Source organism: Phaenicophaeus curvirostris, chromosome 17, assembly GCF_032191515.1.
Source record: "Phaenicophaeus curvirostris isolate KB17595 chromosome 17, BPBGC_Pcur_1.0, whole genome shotgun sequence".
Classification (NCBI taxonomy): domain Eukaryota; kingdom Metazoa; phylum Chordata; class Aves; order Cuculiformes; family Cuculidae; genus Phaenicophaeus; species Phaenicophaeus curvirostris.
The window spans coordinates 11,959,741-11,987,298 of NC_091408.1; the positions used below are offsets into that span (position 1 = coordinate 11,959,741).

At 37.5% G+C, this 27,558-nt stretch overlaps 1 protein-coding gene across 7 annotated transcripts in view; it reads right to left on the reverse strand.

The window, feature by feature from the left end:
• Positions 1-453: 453 nt before the first annotated feature.
• The window catches only part of SFSWAP (splicing factor SWAP), a 49,269-nt gene continuing 22,164 nt past the window's right edge, over positions 454-27,558 (reverse strand). For 4 of the 7 annotated variants that reach the window (XM_069871177.1, XM_069871182.1, XM_069871183.1 and 1 more), the window contains 7 exons: positions 26,405-26,595; positions 15,210-15,475; positions 8,815-8,970; positions 7,361-7,486; positions 3,564-3,734; positions 2,914-2,986; positions 454-868 (listed from right to left, as the gene is read on the reverse strand). In XM_069871177.1, the coding sequence (XP_069727278.1) occupies positions 803-868; positions 2,914-2,986; positions 3,564-3,734; positions 7,361-7,486; positions 8,815-8,970; positions 15,210-15,475; positions 26,405-26,595 (1,049 nt within the window). In that variant the 3' untranslated portion in view covers positions 454-802. Of the gene's footprint in view, positions 869-2,913; positions 2,987-3,563; positions 3,735-7,360; positions 7,487-8,814; positions 9,102-15,209; positions 15,476-26,404; positions 26,596-27,558 lie in introns of those variants that run through there. The other 3 variants (XM_069871178.1, XM_069871179.1, XM_069871184.1) reach the window with 3 other exon arrangements.

Consider the following 27,558-nt stretch of genomic DNA (forward strand, 5'->3'; position numbering starts at 1 on the left):
TTAACTGGTATGTCAGAAAAAGGTAAGTCAGCGAGCATCTTTCTCAACCGTATGGAAGATGTTAAATCAGAAGAATGCCAGGTTTCTGTGAAGTCTGTGTTGAATGCTCACAAAAATATACTCTCTTCTCTGTAGATAACTAGAGAGAACCAGGCGCGTTAAGACAGGGTGGCTACTGACCATTAGTTATTGACTTCAAAGGGTCATTTCCTCAAATGGAGGCTCAGAGATCTTTCTAAACGATAGACAAAGTCACGTCTGTTGTCCAAAACCTGCCTACTACTAACATCCAAGCATTCTTCTTGGATTGTTTTCTGCATGAGGAAAGATAAAATGTATTTCTCAGTTTTGCTCAGGCAGGCTAGACAGCTGCTACTTTAAAAAGCAGAAAGTACTACAGATAAAGAAAATTCATTTGTAACAAACAATGAAGGACTCCACAAAAACTCTAGCTAATGAAAGATGTTTCCTTCTTTATTATTGTGTAATACTTCTTTCACAGAAACAAGGTATTTACAAATATACACATATGGACTGCTGATCATAAAATGTTACCGAAGAATTAGTCAAAAAATCAATTTACAAAACCCAAAAACTTTCCAAAGATATTCTGGCTGAAAAAGTTTAATGAAAGTTCAAGGAGACACTTCTGTACAGAAAGATAGGTTTTAGCTCCTTGAGTTCTGGTAATATTAGACGAGTTGTGAACCAAGTGAGCTAAGCTCAGCTGTACATTTGAGATGAGGCAGTTTTTTCATATTGTTTTTTTCACAAAATTTCTTGACGGTCAGTTCGACAGGTCTCAGGAGGCACTAGTTTGGATGTTTTTGGAAGCTGCAAGCATTGCTCTCACTTTGGCCATAAGATCCTGTAGAAAAAAAAAAAAAGGAAAATGATCAGATGCATCTGGGCTTTGAACAGAGGTAAAGCCTGTGATTGTAAAAACCTTCACGAAGGGGTTGTCTTCTGCTCCAGTCGCACAGACTACTTAGGCTCATGGTCATCAGATACTGACAGCCCCTAGCCACGAGTGAGATAATTTGGAGCAAGTTCCTATGACAGCCATGGAAGGTAATTTTTACTACAATGCTACAAAGTGCTCTGCATAAATATTTATAGCAGTTCCTATATAACAAACCACAGAAATCATATTAATTGAAATGGGAAGAAACTATTACTGTACTTTCACAAAAACTGTAATGAACACACAACTGCTAACCACTGATGGGTTAAAAAAAAAAAAGAACAATGAAAAAAGAGAGAAGTGGCAAGAAGAAAGTGCCAATAACTACTCTGTAACAGAAGGCTTTTTTGTTTGCTCTGTACACCTGGACTAAAAATTTACATAGTAGCGGTATTTTCACAATGACAGAATGACTGAAAGATTAAGACTGTTGTGACACCAAATAGCAACTCTCAGTCTTGTCCGAGTATCCAGTGGGAACAGCATTACCAAAGGAAATGAAATTGCATGCAAATGGCATTGAATAATAGGGTTGCAAAAAATGATCAAAAAATAAGAAGTATCAGTAATGAATTAAAGTTACTTAAAATACTTCTTCACAAATGCAACATAAATGAATTAAAATCTTTAGTTCTTTTAAAGGATTTTTTTAAAGGATTTTTCATCTGAAGCTCTGAAAACACTTCATAATGGAATTCAGCATTGTTATTGCACTTTACAGATGGAAGGATCAGAATAAGAAAAGACACTCAATTGCTCAGGGTCAGCCAGCACATTAGTAGCAAAATAATCTTGCTAGTAATTAGGTGAATTACATTTCTTTGGGCCCTTAGAGATAAAAAGATGCTAAACTAATCTATGTTTAGAAATATCTTGCAGATTCACAGAAGTTTCATTTTGCAGGTGTTTCCGTGCATTTGCTTGGTAGCCTAAGAAGTGCTATGGTGTTAACACCCCATTTTCTTTCTCTGGTGCTTATACCTGCTGTTCCTTTTTTTCTTGAACATTCTTGTTTTGGGTTTCTTATCGAAAACAGATCAAATAAGGTATGTAAGGCACTAGTCTACCAGTATTAATTCCTATCTACTGCTATTTCCCTAGTGGAACTAAACCTTGGAACAATATTAATTTATGGAGAGAATAATCTATCCATTGAAAAAGTGGGAATGTAAAAAGCAACTCTGAATTTATATTGCAAATTTTTCGAAGTATACTTAAGAGCTTTTCTCCTCTAAACTTGGCATATTCAATTGAAAGAAAGTTAAATATGCATGAAGGCTATGAGAGGAAGTGTGAAATTAAAATTTTTGAAGAGTGGTATCATGCAGTAGCTTTTAAAAAAGTGGAATTATTTTGACAGAGGTTGGGTATCTTAAACTGTGTTAGGGAAACCGAATGCACATAGAATATTGCACAGCATAAGAGGCACATCCTTGATATGCCACGATTCTCAGTAAACCTGAATATATCAATGAAATCATAACATCAACAGCTGAGAGACACAAAAAGCAACAAGAGTATAAGTGAGTTAAGATACCACTTAATGCAAACCCTACACTTACTTCAGTTTGCAATAGGACATATTTTTCTTCTAGTGCCAACACTACAAACTTGGCATTTGCCAAGGTATTTCTCCTTCCTTCTTTATTCCACAAAACTTGTTAAGAGCACTAAATGGTAAGGTGGGCTCTCAGTAATACCTGCTACTGGTAACAGGGGCATTACAGCATAACGCAGACTTCATATCATAACAGGGCATGCACTGCAGCAGAATGAATTGAGCTGGGGCTTTAGAGGCTTGATTAAACTTGAAAGGACAGTAACTAGAGAAGCAACAGAATTGTTTTTCTTGTAGCAAACAGATTAAGAATAACAAGATGGACATGCTGTCCCAGTTCAGCCTCCCTCAGCTTAATTAGGCGGCATACTCTGAATTTGTTTATTTGTACCTGAGTGATTTTACTCTGCACTGAAGACACAATTGCTGAAGAGATTTGGCCATCTTTTTCCTGAGAAACTCCCCTAAAAAAATGAAATTAGAATTAGAAATTCATAGTAAATGCTTTAAAAATACATTTCACTGACCGTGATGATTTGGGGTTTTATTGCACAAGTCTCTAATATGCTAGCAAACAGTTCTCTCATTCAACTAGAAGCCACGATAAGTTTCAGTCAGAAGAGTCACTCATACAACTGACAGAAATCTGAATAACAGCCAAGGAATATTTAACAGGACTTTCTTGTATTCTGTAGAAATAATTTAATTATTAATTGTGCACACACATTAATATTCAAACCCAGCACTCTATTAAAATTCTTCAGAGAATTATCCCATTTAGCAAGAGTTTCCACTTTCTAACTCAGAAATTTTCTGCACCAATTTTACTCTAAGAGTGTCTTGAGATATTCACTCCAGTAGGCAACAGAGATTCAAAGTCTTCAGACTGACACAAGTACTGCTGTCCTCCAAGTGTCTTCTGCTCTTAATGTGTACCAATTACACACACACATTGCTCCTTACCACACAACTTAGGTCAAAAGACACACTCATAGTCGAGAGACACCAGCATTGAAATATTACAGTAAAACAGTGTGTTACCTGGAGCGTTCCTGGCTGGATTCCCTACTCTCCACAGGAGAGACACTAGTTGAATGTACAGAATTTTTGTGTGTGGATGGTTTGCCTGGTGATGTGGATGGTGAAGGAGACCTTGCTCTGGACTTGGTACGTGATCTAGACCGCCTCTTCTTCTTCTTTTCATGGGGACTTCTGCAAGAAGGAAATATTATATTGAAGAATATTTAAAGCAATATTACGCTAACTCAGTCAAAGTTACTTTTCACACTTCTAAGAGCTTACGTAGCCCTCTTCCACAGGATACTTCTCATACATTCAGCAAGTACTAGAGGCTCATCCCAATACTGCACTTCTATGGTTATGCAACATACTTTCTCAGAAGCTCTTTTTAACAGCTTCATGGGTCCACAGGAATTACTGGTCAGTATTAGACAACCTGAAGGATGTCAGTGAAAAGTCTTACATTGGAGATGTGCACAATAACTTTGCTAGAGGGAAGTTCCTTCCCAAACAACGCTGGATGCTTAGAATATAATGACAAATGTAAGAGTTGAGATCTCTTACAATTTTCTTGGCTCATAAATGAACAAGCCAAAGAATCAAACTGATGCAAAAGATCCACAAGGCAAATCCATGATTTGTTTGTTCGCTTTTGCAATGAAAGTTACTCCTTTCCTTCTGATCTAATATACAACATCACAAACAGCAGGCTCAACAGGAAAACAAGCTCTTGCATGTCACTCAAAGAAACCTAGACGCAGCAACAAGTCTGAAGTGCAAAAAACATTTCTGACTTGGAAATTAGATACACAAATGTTTGTCTTGTCACTATAACAGCTGGAACAAAGGACTTCTGCATACCTGACTGTGTTCTTTCTTGACAGAAAGAAAAAAAGGAGTTAGCCTCTTCATATGCAGTATTAAGCTCATAGAGAACTCAATTAGTAAAACACTAGAGACGGAACTATCAAAATCTTCATAGATGATTATGAATTTATGTCTGTATGATTTTCAGTCCAGTATTGGTATTACTGTAATTAAAATTACTAGAGTAATGCCTTAATTAGAGTCAGGTGATACCACACTGCAGGCATCTCTCCAGCATTCCTTGGCAGAAGTCTATATGGAAGAGTAGTGTTGAAGCTTCCAGAACATCTAGCTGGTTCTTTATTTTGATTTTCTTAGGAATTTGCTACTTTAAAAGCAGTTATACCATAGCATATTAAACTCTCATATAAAACCCACACACCTCTGATGCTTTGAAATTACCATACAGATATCTGATTTTTATATAGAATTCGACATTCAAGACTTAAAGTTGCAAAGCACTTTTCTTGCATAAATAATCATTCAGTGGCAGAGAAAAACGCCACAGCTCTATTGGCCTCCGATATTTTCACGACTATACAAAAAGACATCAGTTACAAAGTTGGTTATTCCTTGACTGGCTAATCATGCATTGTAATTCTGCAGTTTCTTAAAACATCATAATGTAATCAAGCTGTAAACGCATTTCCTACTTAACTCTTGAAAGTTTCAGCAAATATTTAACATGCAAGAAGAATATATTACTGTAAGCTTTTGCCATGTTTTTCATCTCAGAGTATGATGAACAAACATCAGAAGAGCTGAATGAATATGCCTATCATTTTTCCGGTTTTAGAACAGTCCATTTGCTAAAACTAGGCTTATTTTAAAGTATTTTTCAAGGTACACAAGATAGCATAAAAGAACTATGCTTATTCTCTGTGGAAAGTTAATTCACTGCTGTCAGATTAGAACCCTCATTTACTTTAGGCTTCTTTTTAAAGTGACTATGATGGCAACTGAGGCACAGGATAAGCAGAAAAAACCCCAACTTTTATATTTGTTCTGAAGTACACAGAACAAATCTACAAGCAGTGAGCCAGCAACTCCCAAACTAGAGAAAGTAAAGCACAATTCTTATATATTTTCTTCTGGAAATATGCCTAAAAATTTACAAGCAATGCTAGCTATTCAGCATCATGACTGATATCAGATTTATGCCACAATCAAGTTTAAAACATTGCACTATTTATTAATTCTAGTTTTCCATCCTTGGACAGTACTGGATCCTAAAGCTTGCCTACTTCTTAGTGTAACTATGATTAATGAAAACCACTCAGCTGCCTGCTGCCATTTAAGACTGAAACCTGCCCTCAGCTATCAGGCAAAATATGTATTATAAAATATACACTTTACATTAGAAAGCCAAATGAAACTAAATAGCTTTTAACAGACCTTGAACTTGAACCTTGCTTCCGTTACACCACTGCAAAAATCTACCCAGTAACCGAAGATGTAAATTGGTCCATCACAGCATCTACTTTTTTACTTGAAAATTTAAAATGTCAGTCCTAACAGGGCTGAAACAGCAGGCTTTCTGCAATTAGAGCTGCAAAAAATCTTCATCTACATTTAACTACAACATTCTTTCTTCCGTCTAATTTTTTTTGCACTACAGCAGTATTTTAATGCATAGCATTCCATTTTCCTGCTTGATGTCTAACCAAAGTTTACAATTTCCACCTATACAGACAATATTGCTTAAAGAAGAATCTAGTTTGTTTCACAATTGTCATCATAATTTACCACTTGAAGTGGGATAACTCTAAAAATAATTTATAGCTTAAAGTGGTGAATGGTCAAGCAGCAGACACATTAACTAACACTGCCTTAAAGATAGCACGAGGCCATGAACAAATTCTTGCGGGTGTTCATAGGAAGAAAAACATTATATGCTTCAGTGTATTTTCTGCTTAACCAAATTTGCATGTTGAATTCCACAGAAGCCTCTATTATCTCAAGTTGATGAATGTGAAAAACTGAAGCAGTGGATGTATACTGATGAAGTTCTCAATTACACACACCATACATCAATTAATTAGAGGCTGTCAAGTGATGGAAAATTATCTTAAGAAATAGTCAAATTTTTTTAATAATCAAAGTTGAAAGTGATCTCTCTGCTTATTCCACGAGAGATATGGAGAAACAGTTTAATGATAATTTTCACCAATAAAGAGAAGAATTCTGCATGCTCAGTTTAGTAACTTCAGTGCGTTGGGTTTTGAGTACCCTTTAGATATACGTATATGAGAACAAAAAAATTGTACTTCCTTGCAGGTTGAAGACAACATGCCACAAAACATTAGACACAAAATATTTCAAAGCCACCTGGGCACACACCTTGCAGATATTTTTCTTCTGCAACTGGTGAGTTGAAACACTGGTTGCTATGCCATTGCAACAGCTTCAAAGAGACTGTATGCAAGGTGCTCTCAAAAAATGCCACCCCTTGATTCACATTTCACTCAGCCAGTAAAATAACTGCAGAATGTAAAGGATACTGTTTGCTAAACAGGAGTTTCCCCTTATTTGTGCAGAGATGATGAAACGACAAGGAATACCAGTAGGAATAACATAACACCAGTATATGGCCTTTGTGCAGAGGTCATATAGCTTGCACAAGCAGAACATGAGAAAACGACCCCAGAAAAAAGGAAATGCTAATGTCCAAATAAAATCTGAACTCTTACAGCTAGGAGATAGGAGAATATGAACTTTTACTGATTTGGTTGTATATTTCGTGTTCAAACATATCCAAGAAGAGAGGCAAAGAACAGCACTTCTATTGTTTTTTTCACTCCGCAGTAGTATTTGTCTATTAAAATAAAGCCCCAGAACACAAAAAACTTAAGTTCTACCTAGATGGTATACAACATATCAGGCAATGCTTAAAGTCTGCCAGGACATTATGATACCAGGACATAGCTTCCTCCAGGACCGGGTATACTTACTTGGAACGTGGGCGCTTCCTACTATTTCCAGGACTGTTACTAATGCGATATGCTGTCGGAACGCTTCTTTCATCTCTCCGTCTTTCTGGTGTGTGAGCCCTTCTCCTTGGCGACCTTGATCGTGACCTGAGCAGGAAAAACACATCCAGAAGTTTGCTTCTTGCTACTTATTTCATGACTTTTATTTCAGTGGAATTGTGCTGACATCAAACACATCTATAACATCTTTCAAAAGACTGTTTTATACCAACATGGGGTATTTAGTCTCCAAGACTTGTCAGCTGCATACAAATTTCTTACCCATCCAAGACATTTAGGATGCAGTTATCCATTGCTCTTCACTCCCATCAGGGAAGGAAGAAATGCAATTATTTTTTCGCACCCTGTGATAATGTCAACTTCTATAGTAGGGGCCAGGGAAGTTTTATTTTAGTCCAGTCACCTTTTGCGGCAACAGTTAACTAACACTTGGTATGCATAAGTCCAATTTGGCTTGAAGCCTGGAATTGTCAGGCCTGACCCTGTCTTCTCAAATTAGTGGTATGTTTTTAGAACTGCTGCATCACAAAGATAAGTACAAGTTTTTGTTTTCAGCGAATCTTCAACACTGACAAGTCCAGGAAATTTTGTCCCTGATGCTGCAGAATAAACCTAGCTCAGCCAATATGTTCACCTGTGCAAGTGACCAACAACCCGCGATTGGCATTGTTTGGCCCTAGCACTTCAACTTGAGATATTTTTTCCTAGAAAAGTGCGAGAGAGAAAGAGACCAAGAGGGGGAAAAAAGAAAGCATGCCCAGTTAAGATCAGAGATCAACTTAAGAGCTTAAATCTTTTTCTTTATGATTTGAGATAACGTGGATGTGCCAGTCAAACCTGAGTACCTCTTAAACAAAATAAATGGAATGAGAAAAGTCCCCAGAGATGGAAGGGAGGGGAAAGATGGAGAAGGGGACAATCCAGGGATCTAGCTTAGAAAAAAAGCAAAAATAAAAACCAAACCCCAAATTTGCCCAAAATTCCCGATAGTAACAATTCAGTTTGTTCTCAGTAAAATATATAGTCCTAATAATTTTACTTCTATTTTTTATTTATTTTAAAGCCTAATGTATTTATTTACTAGAGGTATATCATTCCATGTATACCAAACATTCATGTTCTTGAAAATATCCAATTTGCAGTGACTGAAAGATAAGTCTTTTGTGAAACCACTCATCTTCTGGAGACTCACACCATATATAAAAAACATATACACATACACTCCTGAGCCATTTCTTCTACACCTCCAACAAAAGAGATCAACTGAAAATGAAAAAAAAGTAATCACAATGGCAGTTAAGTGCTGCAAATTAACTGCTTTGTCACTTAGAAATCTGATCTTTACCAGGCCATTCAGAAGGATTAAAAAAGGAAAAAAACCCAACAGATTAAAAAGTTTGAGGTCAGTCAGACACCTTGACATTTTACCAGGATTTCCCTCAAAAGAGCTCCAGCAGTCAAATCTTTTCGTTGTCGAAGTTGCCTGATAATTTTCCCGCTCTGTTGCTGCTGCCATTGATGAGCTGCTCAGACTCCGCTCCATGCTCAGTGTCCCTGTGGATGCTGTGAGTCTGTGATACGGAGGCACACACTTCACATTCAGAATAAAATCTGCTAGTTTTGGTATTAACTAGAATCCTGAAAAGGCTCAGTCCCTTAACCAAAAGCTGAACTTTAGTGAAACATGCCTATATGGACCAGCCTAAAAAAGTCCAAACAATCAGAAAGAAAAAGGCATTAGCTTAATTTTCATGAACTGACGTTTGCGGTTCTACAACATTCTTCCAATCACCAAATGTTAAGCACTTTGGCCATTAGCTTCAAACTATTAAAAACAGCTTAACAGTTTTACTGCAATACATCGATTATCACTTTCATTAGACTGTTACTTCAAAAGGCACTCTATTCCTTTAAAGTGAACAGCACCAGTCTTTGGTAGGGTCCCAACAGTTCAAAGGGTTACGATGCTTGGCATGCCTCCTCATAAAACATGAATTCAAACTATGTGAACACACACTGCCTCAGCAATAAGAAAATCAGTTTGGAAGGAGAAAAAAAAAAACCAAAATTTTTTTACAAAGAAAAGCTACATCCAAGTCTCTTAGATTTCTAACACTGAGGTAAAGAGTCTCACACAAACACACACAGAGGTGTACTCTATCCAAACTTCTGGATAATAGAAGTATGCCACCACTAATTACAGTTTATAACTTATTAACTGGATAAATTATATGACTTAGTAACACTCTACTACTAGACAGTATAAAGACAACGAATCAACATCAAAGAGAAGCTGAGGCTTGCCATCACTACTCTTTTTCAAAACAAACATCCAAATTTCATCTAACCAATTCACTCAGTACGTAAGTGGCTCTGCTTCCCCTCCTCTCCTCCAATACGTACACAAAGCACACTCACATGTACAAATGCTGCACCAGCTAACGCCATGGTCTAACACAAAGGTCTGTTGGTGGAAAACAAGATTCAGATGAACATTGTCTTTCTTTACACCTCCTGCCCCCCAGCTGCAACACCTAACTCTTCGCTGGAACCGCACATGGAGAACTCCAGCGACCGACAACTGACATCTCCTTAGGGAGCACCACTCTGGTACATCTAACGTCAGCCTTTTTAATGGAGCTTTGCAGTCAGTTACAATAAAGAAAATGATGAAGCATTTACTAGAGATGACTGAAAGGTACAAAAGGCTGTTTGTTTTTCAAGACAGATTGAACAAATGTGTCCCATCTCTGACATTAAGTACTTACCTGTAATAACTAAATCACTCTTTGGGACTTACAGCTCCAAAGCAAGCCATGCTGAAATACCTGACAGCACTTTTGGACATGGTCTACTGTTTCTACCACTTTTGTTTAACTTTCATCTCTCATGTTGGTCTAGAATTAAAACTGCACGTTGCCAGAAGCTTTATGGGACTCATTTTGGTACAGAAATATTGGTCTGGAAAATAGCATGCACTTTATAGAGAGAACTGCTGTTAGCACACCACATGCCACAATTAAGCCAATACATCTGGGTTCCTTACACAGCTACAAAATTTAAACTTGTTCCTGTTAAAGAGGTTTGGTTGTGCTACCCTGAAAAATGAAAATCCAAAACATGCTTTGAATCAACTTGATGTTATTTGAATAGCAGTTTTAAACCTTAAGACTGCTGAGGATGCATTAGAAAATATTAAACAAAAAACAACAGCAGAAAAATTCTATCTTGCCACCAAAAACTATTTATAAACGAAGCAGAGCCTCTAGGTCTCTAACAATACAAAAATAAATCATAAAGTGATAGAAAATGGTATACAGAGAAGTGTAGTGTGAAGTTCATTTGTAGAATTTCTAAGCACAATATGCATTTTGGAAAAAAAATCCCCAAACACCAAGAAACCAAAAAGCAGGTGCTTGGAGAGTACAATGAATAAACAGCAAAGAAAGTTACTGCAAATTCCTATGTTTAACTCCACTTCCCTCACCTCACTCCCTATTAACTTGTCACAGTAAGTTATATCCTAACAGTGATTTTTAACCTCACTTTTTGAAACAACTTAGACCATTAAATAGTAACTACTCAAAGTGTTTTTAAACAGAAGCTCAACTAATGTCTATATGGAAACCTCACACAATCTAAGGCATTAAGACTGTTCCCCAATTACAGGGCATGTGTTGAGTGGTCACTATTACAATTTAGGAAGCACAATTCATTATCATCTGAACGCAATATAGTCTAATGAAAAATTATGAAGTAAGTATAGCTCCTCTTCTGGCTGTCACAGTTAATTTAAATATAATAGTTTAAATAGCTTCAAATCCAAAATACTTATTTTCACTGTGCAGTTACTTCAAAGCTAATGAGCTACTCTCTGAGACAGTCATGAAAGCTTATTTATTAATAAAAAATCCTGTTTGTTATTCTGAAGTATTTGATTAATAGGAACTGGAGTGGTCGTCAGTACAGAAAAAGAAAGTTCCAGCTTTTTTTCAGTCTACTCTTGAAGTAAATAAAACACCAATAAACACTTTATACTGAAATTTGTAGATTAGAATATATATTTGGACAGAATAAAATAAAGCAACAAAATCTAAAACACGTAACATTAGACTGAGACATCCTAATAAAGCACAATTACTCAAAATAGAGACGTTCCAGTATAATTTAACATTGATTTCCATACAATAAAGACTAACTCTAAGCACCATATACTAATACAAGACAAACACATTAACCTCTACAAATAGGTCACGTTTTCCCAAGGGGTATGACTCTCTACATAACCATTCAGCAGTAAGCTGGGACATCCAATGTTTTGGGAAACTAGGGAAGAAATGTTTTAAGTGAAGGACTGGGAAAACTGAGGAGCAAAGTGATTTGAAAGATGCCACGTTTTGAATGAGACAATACAAAAAAATGGGAATAATTTTCCCTGGATCAATGCTCAATAAATAGATAAATAAATAAAAGAAAGCAAACCAGTCATATCTTCTAGCTAGGTAACAACATTTGCCTTGTTTTGGGATTTGTTGAGACGACAATATTTTGCCTAAACATTTGAGAGACAAAACCCATCAGTGTCTGTCTGCCTCCCACCAGCCCATCAGCCTCCCACTCTTGATTTTCTGGTTTCAGAAGCAAGAGCTTTAATTTTGGAAATACAGAGTGTACGTTAAGGCATAGCAAACACCTTCAATAAAGCAAATGTTCAACCATCACCATTTCTTGTACAGTGAGAGACCACGAGGACCCTAATTAGAAAAGCAGGGCTAGAAAAGATCTGGAGAAATAAGACTAATATTCTCCAAACTATAGTTCTTGAGACAGAAATTTCCCACAATGGAGCATTCACAAGCTGTATTAACCACCTTTACCACTGAGACAGTATGAAAAGCTTTCTAGTCTCTCAGTTATTAATTTAAATCCATTATTTATTGTCCAAACCCGAAGGATTGAAGAATGTTTTATTCCCTCTTTTTTTGGCGTATATGAAGACTCACTTAATCTCCCTTCAGTCTTCTCAGTCATTACAATTCACTCTTTTTTAAAATTCTGAACATTTTTGATGATTCCCTAAAAACTTCCTCCCGCTGGTCTAGTTCTTCCTAAAGGACGCACAAAACCAGACAGTACTCTAGCTGAGGCCAAACAGAACAATATCATCTTCCAGGTGAGGAGACACTTGATGCATCCCACAGAGGACTTGCTTGTATTTACTCATTACATTGAAGTAAACCTACACAGTCACTATATGAAGTATCAGATGCAGGAGGAAAGTGATCACTACAGTTGAATTACACGAGGTCTTTGGAGAGAAGTTTATATTTAGCCACATCCTTGTGAAATGCTATAGAGAGGAAGGCACATTCAGATTTCTTACAGGTCTCCCAACTGTTTTAGCAATGCCACTAAAAGCAAACCGTATGGCCTGCAAAAAGCTTAGAATGAATGGGCATCCACTCAGCACTGATGCTGCTGACTTAAACTCCCAGCAAGGATGGGTTTCTGAATAAGAGAGAAATCCTCCAGAGACCTTTAAACTGGTACTCGCAGAACAAAAAGGCTGAATGGAAAGCCCTTTCCCATTCAGCTCTAACTTCTGTCAAGGTTTATCATAGGCAGAATGATTTCAGTGCAAGAGGTGGTGTGGTTCTGAGGCAATTTTAAAATTGAGCTAGCACGTATCAAGCTTACTGGACTTCTCAGGCTGATCTAGGAAATATGCAACCAGATTTAGTCAGGTGTTGTGTTCATTCACGATATTACAGCTTTTACGTGATTTGTGCCACGAGGCACGCTGAAGACGGCAAGAAAGATTAGCTCCAGTAGATCAACTATTCTAAGTGACTCCTGTGTAATTAGTCTACCCGCTGAACTATGGCCACCAAAACACCATGTACCCCAAAGCATGAGACATCCACAATGTATAGGGCAGATTTTTCACCAGTGTAACCAAACACAGACCAGCTGGTGGAAGCCTCTATAAAGGACCAGGTATCTTACCCTCCCTGAAGCCACTAAAGACGTATCTCTGTATATATCAAACTGAACTTGAACGTTACCTTAATCAGGTTACTGCCCAACGCAAGCTCACGCAACATGCAGGATTATCTACGTTATTATGTACTGACGAGCATACCCAAATAGTGGTAAAGATCTTCTCAGATGACTGATCGTCCTTTTCAAGGTATCATAGAAGAATATTTTTTTTTTTTAACCACTACTGTGATGTTGGGGCCTTGGGTAACCTGATATAGTGGGACGTCCTTGCCCATTCCAGGGGTTTGGAACTAGATGATTCTTCAAGTCTCTTCCAACCCTAACTATTCCATGATTCTATGTTTCTCCTTGTTTTTACCATACACCAGTAAGATCACAGATAATTATATGCAACATAGCTTGGATGAAATGACATGGGATGTTGAAGTGAAGATATGGCTTGGCAGGGAGTTGAAAGGAAGAGACTGGAGGACTTTTCCCCAAGATAGCCTCAACTCTTAGAAGACTTGCATTCACTTCTTAAGCAAGAAAAGCTTCATTCAGCATCATTCCCTTTGCACTCTGGTAAGCACGTAAAAGGAATGGCACACAGTATTTTGGAATGTGCCTTATAACACAGCGCATCAGGAGCGCCTGCTGCCAAAGGCAGTCAAATAAGCAGCATGTCAGACTGATCACCTCAGGCCAAGTTATGTTCATTTAACTCCTTGCATCCCTGAATAGCAGAGATGTCATCAGCAAAGTAGTGTGTTTAAAGTTGGAGATCTAGTATAAAATACCAAGTTGTAACATGTTAACACTTACTCATGTTAGTGTAGTTTGACACTCTTAAACAAAAAACGCACAAGGAAAATAAGATGAGAGGTTTTGTCACACCGCCATAAAGGGCTAGAAGCTGTTTTTCAGGAAGAAGCATATGTCATAGGCATGGCCACAAGGATGAAGGAATGTTTCTGCATGCATCACATACATACACAGCTGTGATAGTATTTATATGCACAATCTGTATGAAGTACAAGTGCCTTAAACACTGTTCTGTATCCAAAATTCCGGATCACTGTTCCGTGACCCAAAGAATGCAACCTCAAGAATAAGCCCTTGCTATTGACCACAAAACATGCTATGTGGCAGGGCATTCCGATATGATAAATTTTATGGACAGGAAATGTTAAAGGTATTACAGTAGTAATATAACACAACACATATCATCTTATAGTTGGATAACTAATACTGTGAATTTAATATCATTAATGATTAAACATACACTGGACTACATTCTATGGTCTCCCTTCCCCATAAACGCTGTTTGCACCCTTCTTGCATTCTTGTCACATCTTTTCTGCTATTCATCCATATTTTTGCAACTACTTCTCAGCTGCTTGCTTTCCTTCTGAGCTTTGCTGTTCAACCACAGTTGAGGGTAAGTGTGAACGAATAGAGGTTCTCTACCCTCTATTTCTTATCTTACTATCGTCTGGTTACTTTACTCCAGCAACAGACTTATTAGCAAGTTCAATTCCTGCTGTAATCACATTTCTACATATTTCTGGTAGGTATTTCATAGACCTGAGCGAAAAAAGCATTTACTGGTACAAATTTTGCAGTATGTAGTTAGAAATTAATTAATCATTACTTCATTACAACTGTTTTCAAAGATCTTCCACATTCGATGGTATTTACTGTCTTCAAGATCACTAGAGTCTTTGTAATGGGTACAAAGACATTTATATAATGGAAGAATTGCAAAAATGTTTTAAGTGTTAGCCCACAGAGAACTCTAAAAGACACATTTTGTTTCCAAACCCACCTTGAATGCCTGACAGTTCTATAGGCAGTGGGAAGCGAGTGCTTTGCTTTTGAATGTGATCTAGATCTGGACTTAGATGATGAATGATACTTGAATGGTGATCGAGATCTTGACCGAGATCTTTTCTTGTGTTTTTTTCTTTTCTTTTCCTTTTCTTCATCCCTAGGAGGATCTTTGCTTTTGCTTGAAGGTCTTTCTGCTTGTTTAACTTCTAAGACAGGTAAAGTTCTGACTGCAGTCACAGGACATGGTATACTACTGACGCTCTGAAATCATAAGTAAAGAAAGAACAGTGTTCAGTTTCCAATGTTGCATGCAAAATATTAATCTGAGAAAGACCTGTAAGTGCGGACAATGCGTAAGCATCCCTAGTCCTTTATACTAAACAGAAGACTACATCTATTCCTCCGGTGCATGCCACATGAATGCATATTTTGGCAAGGAAACTTAAAATATCCTGTTTGATAGTCTTGCCAATATGAAATATAGTTGTTTGGTTTTTGTTTATTGTTTTTTTTTTCCACAAATGCTGGATAACTAATACAACAGCCAGCAAAATGATAACTATCACTTTACATTTTTTGACTCATGAAAGTGTGCGAGAACTACATCCATCTCAATAAAGTCATTGTTAAATCAATAACAATCTAACCTCCCACAAATGCCTTAAAACCTCATGGTGCTGCATCAGGATTATGTAAAGTGTGTGTAACTAGGGCTGACATCTTCAAAAACATGCATCTAGTAGTATTTAATGGAGCTTATATGGTTCCTCAAAGATACATACACAAGTAGGGCCACACATGCTAAGATTGTCAGCGTAACTAGGACATACTTATGAAGTTTTTATCTTTAGTTTTTAGTATCTATTTTTAGAACGCATTTCTTCTATCATCTTTTCATCTATTTATCCCTTTTATTTAAAAGGGAATAAACCTGAAAATACAATCAGGAACTACTGACATTCAAAGTTTCAGCATCACTTTCATCCCTGAACTGTACTGTTTAGATTACAACATCCAGAAAAACAGCGAAAGTAATTATCACCAATATAAATTATTTCTGTACTTTGTGAAATAAATGTTTCTCATCCAAAGTGCTGGAAAGATCACAAGTTATTAATCTCAAAGATAAAGCAGGTCCATGCACAATTCATGCTCAGTGAGTAATTTTGACTGCAGTCAGTCAGGCAAAACACACCATACTCAAAAAATTTTTCAAATTACTAGCTGGTATCTGAGAGAATTCTGCTCAATTCCTTGTTTAGAACAATTCAAGTCAGACACTACAGATATGCTCCTCATTTCAAAACCTGTCATTCCCCCAGCTGCCATTTCAAGGCAACTGAAGAAATCAGTTTCCATCTATCACAATTTCTGATCCACCTGGTCTGACGCTGTCATCATTTGATACAAGGATGCTTACCATGACCAGAATGAAAAGTAATACATTAAAACCTCAAATAACCAAATTAGAGGTGATCTTTGCCTTTCTTTTTACCCTTCTTCCTACTGTGCATATGTCAAGGCAATAACAGACCCCATTTGAATAATCGGAAATTCAGTTTTGCTTCAAGTTAGAGAGCCATGATAATTTTCTGAGCTTTAACTGATAACTGCTATCACAATTATTACAAATACAGCAATAGAGCAGTAGGAAAATAGTTTGTTTCAAGGATTATAAACATTTTATAGCATGACTGTTTGAGTGACTGGTTTATCAGAGGCCCATTTCCAACGTCACTAACACCACAAAATCCATGTGTAACTGTGGACAACTAATTCTTCAATTTCCTAAAGATTCCTAAAGCTTCAGATTCCTAAGAGACCCCCGAAGCTGGCTTTTGTTCCTTGACAATGTTATTCATCTCTTTATACAGTATCTTAGTTTGCTTTGAACACTACTGAATACGTAATAGACCAGTTCGCCTTGAAGTGACACCTCTAATAGCCTGTAACGAAACAGCTGTAGGCAAAGTAAGAAGAGGAAAACAGAGGAAAGGAAAAAACAACGGTTTTCAGTGTCCAAGTTCATTAGGCCCCATAAACCACAAGCTATCATACCACTGCCAAAAAGAACGTTAATAAATGAAGGATACGTTTACATTCAGCTCACACGGAGAGGCAATTGGAGTGAAGAACCCCACAGTGCCAGGCACCCCTGTGCAGCCGCCAAAAGCACAGGATGCTGAAACACTCCTTGACTTTCAGGATCTTACATTGAAGAGTGACAGCACTGCCCAGCTATCTCTGAGAAAAGCACAGCTGCAGGCTGGTTGGCTGGGGATCCAGACACCACTGGGTCAGGTTATTAAAGAACCACGTTTGGGAAGCCACACAGGACTAACTATAGCTACCCCCTTGTGAATACGTAGGTTCTGGAGTGCAAGACAACAGCTAATAAAGGCAGAAGTCACCTACCCATCCAAACCTACACCACACACTGCTGTGACCAGGAGCTCAGACGACAGTTGTCAGGTTGCAACATCACTACAGACCGTCAACAAATGTGCTCATTCCTTCAATAGCAACTCTAGTTGCCTTCAAGAAAAAACGTCAACAGCAAAATGACTTGATTCACCACCAGGGCAGAACACAGAGCTCAGTGAAAGAACTTAATACCAAGGAGTTGCAGACCACAAAGGAATTTCTAGATGTATAAGTAATGCTGCTGAATAAAAATATTTGGAAAAAAATTAACTGTCTTAGTGTCTGGTAAATGGAAGAAACTGTCAGAGGTTTGTGTTTTGACTAGTGAAAGCTGATCCAGGCAAAGTAAGGTAACAAGAACTTGGAGGCATGAATGCAGGGAGAAAAAAAAAAATATCAAAGCAAGAACTGGGACGACACTGGGAAATTACTAAACACTTCCAAAAGGCAGGAACACTGTTTTACTGAGCAGGCTCTGCAAACCAGCAGGCTGGTAAAATGGTGTCGAAAGCATCGCAACGAACTGGTTACCTGATGCATTTTATTATGCATCTCCAGGGATGAGAGATTTAAATTTTTTGAGAGCTCTTGTAAGAAGTTACACTGCAAACACTGAGATAGCATTCATTGAATCTGACTTCTTTGCCCATTTTGGGTAATGGCACAATTTTTTTTGGCCCTCATTAAATGCTAGTGTCAGACAATTTCACTGGCAGAGTTGTTCTTCAGCATTTTATTCGCATGACTGAAGCAAATCCTACTACAATAACGGTTTCTACAGTAAGCGCTTAGTATAAAAAAATGTTTCAGAGATACCTTTTCGGAAAACAAAGATGATTCAACCAATCGTTCAGCAAGAAGAGGATAGGAAAAAAGCTCTGTATCAGTAAGAATTTATAGCTATATGAGAACAGAAACGATCACTGCAGTTCATTACAAGACATTTGCATATTTGCAGTATTCACAAGGCCAGAACGCTCATTAGTTATTTTAGGTTACACCACTTAATCAATACACAAAGCCAACATCAAAAATGAACCAAAGGTGCTTACTGCAACAGAACAGAACACTAGCATTGATCCAGGTACAAATAAAATCAACTGGTAAAGAACATTATCGATAATGTTACTAACGCTTTTACAACTAGCTAGTATTTCTTCTGTTCTGAACAGCTGAATTTTGCAGTAATTTGAATCCTATGTTAGATCAAAATTAGAAAGAGTGAAGAAAGGCAGAACTATGAACACTTCTGCGAACAATTCTTCTATTTCACTTCATTAAAATCTAAAAAATGCCAGAGTCCTTTCTACCACTGCTTCTTTTTTACCGCAGGTTCCCCAAATAAGGTGAAGTATTCCCTGACCCAGAATTACTGGCCAATTGTCTACCACCAATGGAGGTGTACGGTTGCTCTGAGAATGAAAGTGAGCAGTTACTGCTTTCAGGAGAGTTTGTCAGTCCCAGCCAGGATAAATTGGCCCAAAATAACTAAACAGAAATGATAAAAACATTTTCTTTAGAAAAAAAATAAATACGCAATATTCAACGTTCATCATGGTTTAGCTGCTGCACTGAAACACAGCTACTAATAGCACAGTGACCATGATAAATTCTTCAAAAACAGATGGAATTTTGCATTCTTAAGGGCCAACCATAAAGAAATTAGTGGCTGTGGATCTGTTTGCTTTATGAATCAATATGCCTTTCTATCCTGAGTACTTTGAAATCAAAAAATGAAGCCACAGAACATTCTTTGCTCCCTCACCTATCTTAATTAAGATGGTAGTTCCTGATATTTACCTCCCCCTCAATTTAGATATTCACTAAAGTATTATAGCACGAGGAATTGCAACTCTCGAAGTTTTTGGTAGCAGGGTTCTTGCAACCCAAAGAGTCCCAAATGCCAGCAAGCTATCCACCCCCAAAATGCCACATCAGTATGTGACTTTTTTTTTACATTTTTATCTGTCTTTTTGAAGAAGCAAGATGAGGAAAATTTATAGGCTCTGAAATATTGTGCATTTTTTTTCTTTAAATACTTACTGGACAGCTTTCATTACACAATTACATTTAGCTCACAAATTAACATGAAGATAATATGCAAACATAATGTTATGCTCCAAATTATGTTCCATTATTATTCCAAAGAGGCACATGGTAAGATCTGCTAATATCTGCTGCATCAAAACAAGCATGGCCAGCAGTATGAGGGAGGTGATTCTGCCCCTCTCTTCCTCTCTTGTAAGGCCTCATCTGGAGTATTCTGTCCGATTCTGGAATCCTCAACATAAGAAAGATATGGAGCTGTTGGAATGGGCTCAGAGGAGGTTACAAGGATGATCAGGGGGCTGGAGCACCTCCCATATGAGGACACACTGAGAGAGTTGGGGTTGTTCAGCCTAGAGAAGAGAAGGCTCTGAGGAGACCTTAGAGCAACTTTCCAGTACCTGAAGGGGCTACCAGAAAGCTGGGGAGGGACTGTTCACAAAGGTCTGTAGTGATAGGATGAGGGGCAATGGGTATAAACTGGAGAGGGACAGATTTAGACTGGACATAAGGAGGAATTTCTTCACCATGAGAGAAGTGAGGCCCTGGTCCAGGCTGCCCAGGGAAGCTGTGGCTGCCCCATCCCTGGAGGAGTTCAAGGCCAGGTTGGATGGGGCTTGGGCAGCCTGATCCAGTGGGAGGTGACCCTGCCCATGGCAGGGGGTGGAACTGGATGATCTTTAAGGCCCCAACCCAAACTATTCTATGATTCTAATATCTACAAACAGTCCAATGTTAAAAAAGTAAGATCAACTACAGCAGTAAGAGTTAAAGACACAGACTATCTACAGTTGTGGACAATCCTGTTATGTCTGGCAAAACTTAAAATAGTGCCTTGTTTTAAACATGGCACACTATTTCACTCCTAAACAGACTACCTTCCACATTAAAAATAACAGTTGTTACATACGGAACAAAAGTAAGGACAAGCCATCTAAAGAAACAAACGATAAAAGATGGCTTCAAAACAGGGAAGATGAAAGAGCCGAAAGAAGTTAAGTTTTGCTTTGTGCTATAGAATCTTTATATTCAGAGGCACTACAGCAGATGACATTTGGGACGAGTCACTAAAATAGAGTTACTTTCAAATCTTGTGCCAGGCTGTTTTTGCAGCATTATAACTGTGGATTTCTCTCCTTGTTTAAATCAGATGCTATGGTTCAGGTAACAGTTTGGGTATAACCAAATGTCTTCTACATGCATATTAAAATTCCATCATCCCCCTAAGGCATTTTTGAAATATGACATAATGTGAGAGATTAGCAGAATAATCTGTATTACAGACCCATCAGACACGTATTACAGACCCATCAGACACAGTATTAGTTAAATCACGTCCTATAGACAAAAACCAGGCTGTACCACACTTGCAGAGCACTTCTCGCTACATCAAGTGACTACTTTGAAGAAGTCAAACACATCATGCCTACCTTGTGTAGGCAGCCACAACCACTGGCCCCTTCTTTTGTTGTGAGGTATCACCAGCACTGGTAGATTCTGAGAGACACTTTATCAATTAAATGACTATAATGAGATACGTTTCTTTATTTGATTACAAATAAAAAGACACTTCAATGCAGCACTCCACATAACCTGGCGTACTCCAACAAGGTGTTGGTTGCTACTGTAGGCGAAAGAACTACATTTGCTTTAGAATGGTTGCAGCTTCTCTCAGCTGAAACAGATGTGCCATTTGGCTCGTTTTCTTGTTACAAAAACTGTGTGAATTACATACGTCAGCACTAGCAGCGAGACAGCACCCAGTAACTGTTTACCCCGTCCTTAAAAATGGCAAAGACTTCACTAGGTCCAACAATCCTGGTAACTGATCAGTTTTGGAAGCAGCCAAGCTACATGTTTTCCAAGTACTGGCTGGAGGAAATAGGATGCAAAATTGTACTGTTGTACGTGTGCAAGAATGGTGAAGAGCCATTTTGCAAAAGCTGTGCCGCTTCATTGCTCTAGCCCATTTCTCAGACTTTTGTTCCTCTTGCTTGATTTAACTTGAAGGAAAAACAGGAAATTATATAAAAAAAGAATAACTCAGCTATCGAAAGTATACGTCTGACTATTTTTAAGATTCAGCTGAAGCCAAAAAAGCTTAAAAAGTGCTATGTTCTGTGGTAGCAACTGTCCTTTACAGGCAGTTAGTGGAATCAATTTTGTTCAAAGGTATCATATGTATTCAGTGCTAGCCTTTCTTTCAAGAAATACTAGATATCAGGAAAAGCTGACAGAGGTCAAAAAAGCTTTGCTCACTTAATGCATTTCTACACAGTCTGATAAGCAGGTTTTCAGCCAAATGTACACTGCGTATACACATAAATAGCATTGCTAGTTTTATACAGTTTTTAGGTAGGGGTAGTCTCATGGGAATTACGCATGTCCCATGGACATTTTCAACTCCTTTTCATGCTTCATTATACATTACTCCGTACTTTTACTCACATTTGAAACTACAAAAATGATTCCAATCTTTTAACTTGCGTATCAACCTTTGCTTTCTGGGCTCCTCATTGGCTGCTCCTTTCCCCAAAACGGGATGAAATACTTCAAGTAATATTTTTGCTGGATGTTAATTGTTTTCTGCAATTTCCCCAATTATTTCCATAGGCCAAACTACAAAAGTAATTTTACCTATCTCTCTCTTTTGATTTTTTTAATGCACTGTTTTTTTAAATTACAACCACCGTAGTTACGACTTATTTCTTCTGCAAAGAGTGTTTTTAAATGTATTTTTTTGTACCTGAAACACAACTGAAAAACTTAAAAAGAAAAACCCCAACCCCCCCACCTTGTGCTATGTATTTATCTATATACTGATTTAGATATTATGATGCAGTTTCCTGGATTATCAGAGGTTAGCAAATCCACAACATGATTTCCCTTATCTTTTTCCAAAAAGATTCTTGAATCAAATGGGCTGTTATGAATAGGTAAACCAGGAAAGTAGAGCAAAAGGCAGATTATATACTGCAACAAATGTAGATGGAAGCTTGTTCAAATATAGCAAACAGAAAGACAGCAGCTTGAAAAACCTGTGTGTTTCAAAATAAACTTTGATATGCAAAAAAATCCATATGCATATATTTACATAAAGATATATAAGCACATCAATAAGAAAACTTTAGTTATAGGAGGAAAGTTGTTTTCAGAGACAGAATGGTATTTTAGACCATTTGTTAACACAGTACTAGCATTCCCAATACAAGTTATTCTAAAAAGCAAGGTCACATAAGTAACATTTAAATGTATTTCTGAAATTCTAAAACCCCTCTTTTTATGAAGAAAACATCTCCAAACAGTTTCTATTGCTAAGAAGCAGCAAAACTGCTTCTTTAGAATTCTTAAATAGACTGGATATTATTTGGGCGAGAAAGAGAGATACCTTCTCCGAGACTGCGCATATATAGGAAAAGGAAAAAAGCTTTTAGCAGATCAGTTTACTGGATAGTGGGATTAGGGTGTGTTTTTGGTTGATAAACTCACTTGCTTTTTACTAAGTTCAGCTTAGAACTTCAGTAAGTTCAGATGTCAGTGATGACAGATCTGCTCTTCTGAGAGACTCAGCTGTTCCTCAAGTTACTGGTTATTTCAGGCATTGTCTTAGAGGAAAATATCTGAAGAACATTAGCTTATGTCCTTGACAAAGCCCTTAAGGACAGCAGAACTGCAAATCTGGGAAATTTTGCACTGTCATTGTCTCTTTGCATTCACTGTTCGGTATACAACTGGAAAAAAATACCAAACACTTGTGCCAGTCAGGGAAAATCTATTAGCAGTAGCAATGAGAATCCCAACCAGGATCTCTTTTGGGATACAACCACACTCAATTCACACATCTGCTACTCTGCACACATCACCTAAAATACAGGCATGCACCTTCCGATTGTCTGATCTCTTGAGTATGTTTTGAGGTGTAATTCACAGTTTATTTGGAAAAATTAAGAACTGCACAATGATTTATTTGTTATATAATGGAATTCTTCCCATGGGAAAGGAAACAATGGAAAGCCATGCCATTTGTTCTTGTAACCAGCCTGTCACAGTCAATATCTGCAAATTTCTATCAGTATCTAGAGATCAAGCTCTTGATTAGTGCAACCAAGAGAGTGTTATGGCTTTTCTGGAAGCACTATAATTCCAAAACGAGGAAACAGAGGTTCTGCTTCCCAACAATGTTTGTGTTTGCAAGGTGCACTGAAGGTCTAACTGCAGCATCTGTAGACAAACACAGGCTTGTGTAGGACCCCGCAATAACATCCTAAGCTGCCTAAATTTCTACCCTATTTAGGTTAAGTTTCAGGAAACAACAGTCCACACCAAATCCCATTCCTACTTTGTCCACAGCCGTTTACAGCTATTTCAGTGAAGATATAAGTCTAAGGAGACTTTGTTGAAAATGCATTTTGGCAGGTTTTCTTCCATTAAAAAAGAGATTGTCTGAACTTGTTGGAGGTGCTGGAAACCGACTCCTCTGTCTTTTAGCAAGATTGCATCCGATCACACTGGACTGGGATGCGCTCATGGTAAAATGATGCTTAGGCTGAACAAAAATGAGTGACAGCCCTGGAAGTAAAATTATCACTACTTAAACTAGGACAAGCACTGTACTGGCAGAAAGAGAGAACAGCTCAGTGAAATGTCTCCGCTAGAACAAGAGGAAAACAAGAAAGAAAGAACAGAAACCAAGCAGGAAAATAGCCTATTCTCCTCTGTGGATGAAGTTAAGCAATTAGGAACTTGAATAGAAAATACACAGTAAATCAGAAAGTGACTCTTCAGTAGAGATCACAGCTCTGCTGCCAAAACCTGAAGACGGAGAGAAAAGCTTCAGGATAGTGCTACGATGCATGAACAAATCAATACTTGAAGGACTTTTCTATCTAATTAATTCAAATCCCGCATTTAGGCTTTTAAAATTGTAGCTATTTTATTGAAATCATAAAGGGTTTATGTGAAACACATTATTTTTTAGCTATTTTAAACAGTATTCTCTGTTTATTAGTAGGGAAAAAAAAAGCAAGCGTGACTGTGACCAATACAGGCTTTTAGAGTTTGGTTTTGTATTTCATTACTCAAGCTGCATTACTAAAGTCTTTTGGCCTAAGATCCCTCTTTAACCTTGTGTATTCAAAAATTCTAAGTTTTACAAAACTGATGTCTAGAATTTCTACCCAAAAAGGGATCTTTATTATAATTACTCATCAACAGACTTGACTGGTTCTGTTTGCAACATAAGATAATGTCAACTAACTGATTAGCAGCTACATCTGCATGATAAATCCTCTTTTTCCTCTTTGTGACAAAGTCTAGTAATCCAATGTATGGCTATGAGAAAACAGCTTTTCACTTCCTTTTGGAAGCAACAGTCCAATCAGCCAAATGGCAAGGGAACTTATTAATAACTTTTCTGTGTTCCTAAAACCTAATATTAAGTCATCATCAATATCCAGGTTACTCTTTGGCCTGGGAGTGCAGTATCATGACGACCTACCCTAAAGAGAGCTTCTGAAAGCCCTCAAACTGACATTGCGCATGTATTATCCATTGTGGCTGATAATCGAAACAATGAGAATGAGCACAAACGGACAAGAAAATTACAAGGCAGAAGAAAGCAAGCAAGCAATCTGCCTCTGCTATAAGGCTATTTCCTAGTAGTCTTCTAGACAGAAGCAGAGGGTTTAAATTTCTAACGCAACTATTAAAAACTGTTCTTTCAAAGTGCAGGAATACCCATACTCCAAATTACAGAAAGATACTTGCTTCTATTCTCCAAAAAAAGAGATTTCACTGAACAAACACAATGCCATATTCATTTCATATGGTCATTTCATGGTCATTTCATATTCAAGGAGGCCCAGGCAGTGGGCTGACTTCCAGTTCCCTCTTCAATCATTTCATAGTGAGTTTTCTGTCATTGACTACACCCAGAGAATAACATGCATATGTATATTTGTTTTAATCTTGTGTCACTATCTGTAAACTGAGCTTTATTTCTAAAATCATGTCCTTATAAGAAAACATAATAATTTCTAACTCCCATACTAAACTTGGGCCTAAAGAGAGAGAAAAAAACCCCCCAGAATTCTAAGCTTTTAAAGAGTTTACATTAAATACTCAACTAGCATGAAGATGATGAAAACCAGTCAGTACAGCCTACTCTTCTCCCACACCTGTATGTTTTCTCAGTTAAGGATATCCCGGCTAGAAATCTTAAATCACATAGATCAGTTCACTAACTATTTGCCTTAGTTTCATGTCAGCTAAACCAATAAAAATCAAACAACAAAAACCAGCAGAACAGGTACCAAATGAGTCTCAGTTGCCTGTGAAATATTTCTGAACTTGAAGATGTCAACTCATATCAATATATACATTCAATAAGTAAACATCACAAAAGATAACAAAATACACTTGAAAGGTAAACATTCTAATTCATGGACCTGTAGTACAGAGTTAAACTTCTAAAGATCATTTTCCTTTAAGTAAGTGGCTAACTGACCTCTGAATTATGCATCGTATTTCTCTACCATTTCTTTAATGACAGATGAAGGACATACGCAAGATAACTGAAAAAGATTAACAGTGTTTAAAATTCAAATTTCTCTCCACTTAGAAAAACTTCCATCTCAACTTCATGACATACTGTCAAGACTCACGCCCTATAACATAAGTTTTCTCTTAACTCTACAGTAAACAAATTCATTTCCTGCTTACCTCATTAGTGAAGGAATTCTCTTCAATTTTCTCAGTTTCTGCCTCTGCCAGAGGGTTTTTCAGGGTCTGCAAGAATAGTGCAGCTTTCCTTTTGCGCTCTGCTTGTAGCTGCTTTTCTTTTGATTCTTTGGAGGCCTGTGCAAGCTTCTCTCTTGCCGCAGCTGCTAATCTATCCTCTAGTTTCTGCTTTGCTATGAAACACAATTAAGCATTACGTTTATAATGAGCCACGCTTGAGGAACCGAGGTTTCCTTGAAACAAACACATGCGCTCAACAAAAACAACCAACTAGTCCCCTCCAATCATTCTCAAACCCTTCCAATACATCCATTCATAATGACATATCACCTTGAAATTATGAAATTCCAAGCACCGGAATTTATAGATATTTGCTTGGTGAAAAGCAGTCAGCAAAAGTGAAGTAAAAAAATCTGAAGCTTAAAGAAAACAACATAAAAATCCAACCCTGAAAATTCAGGACACTGTCTTTTTCTATTTGCAAAAGGTACTTAAAAACCCAGTAAATTCAGAAGCTTTTTCTTGTACTTGTTAAAGCAATGCAAACTCTCCATTTTGCTCTTTCCACAAATCTGCTCTTCACCTTATTTTCCAGCCTTATCAACACACATCTTAAAATGTTTACGCAAAGGACTGCTCCACCAATTTTCAGAAACTGCTTCACCATTGTTACAATCAACAGTTATTGTTATGTTATTACAGAAAGAGAATAAGCAGATTTATTTAACTATGCACTTAATGGATATTCTGTCTAACTTTTTCCATCTTCCACTTTTGCATTCTGTGCACGTGCAAGACTACTAGTTTTTGGTTCAACTGCACAGTTTTCCAACACATAACTTTATCTAAATGCTTTGCACTCCACTTTTATTATCATACAAAGTATGTCATATCTTATTTAGATACATACCACCACCACAAATTTAGAAAGGAACTGCTACTTAGGAGAAAAGAAATATTTTGAAAACGTAAAACTAAATTCTTGTGGCACACTCCTAAGACAAATGCTAAATTTTTAAGCTGGTAAACACTGACAGCATCTCGACTTCATTAAACAACCTCTGCTGTGAAGCGGTCTTGGGGAGGAGTGGGGGAAATTTGATCCCTTTAAGAGATCATTTCATTCAAATCCACAC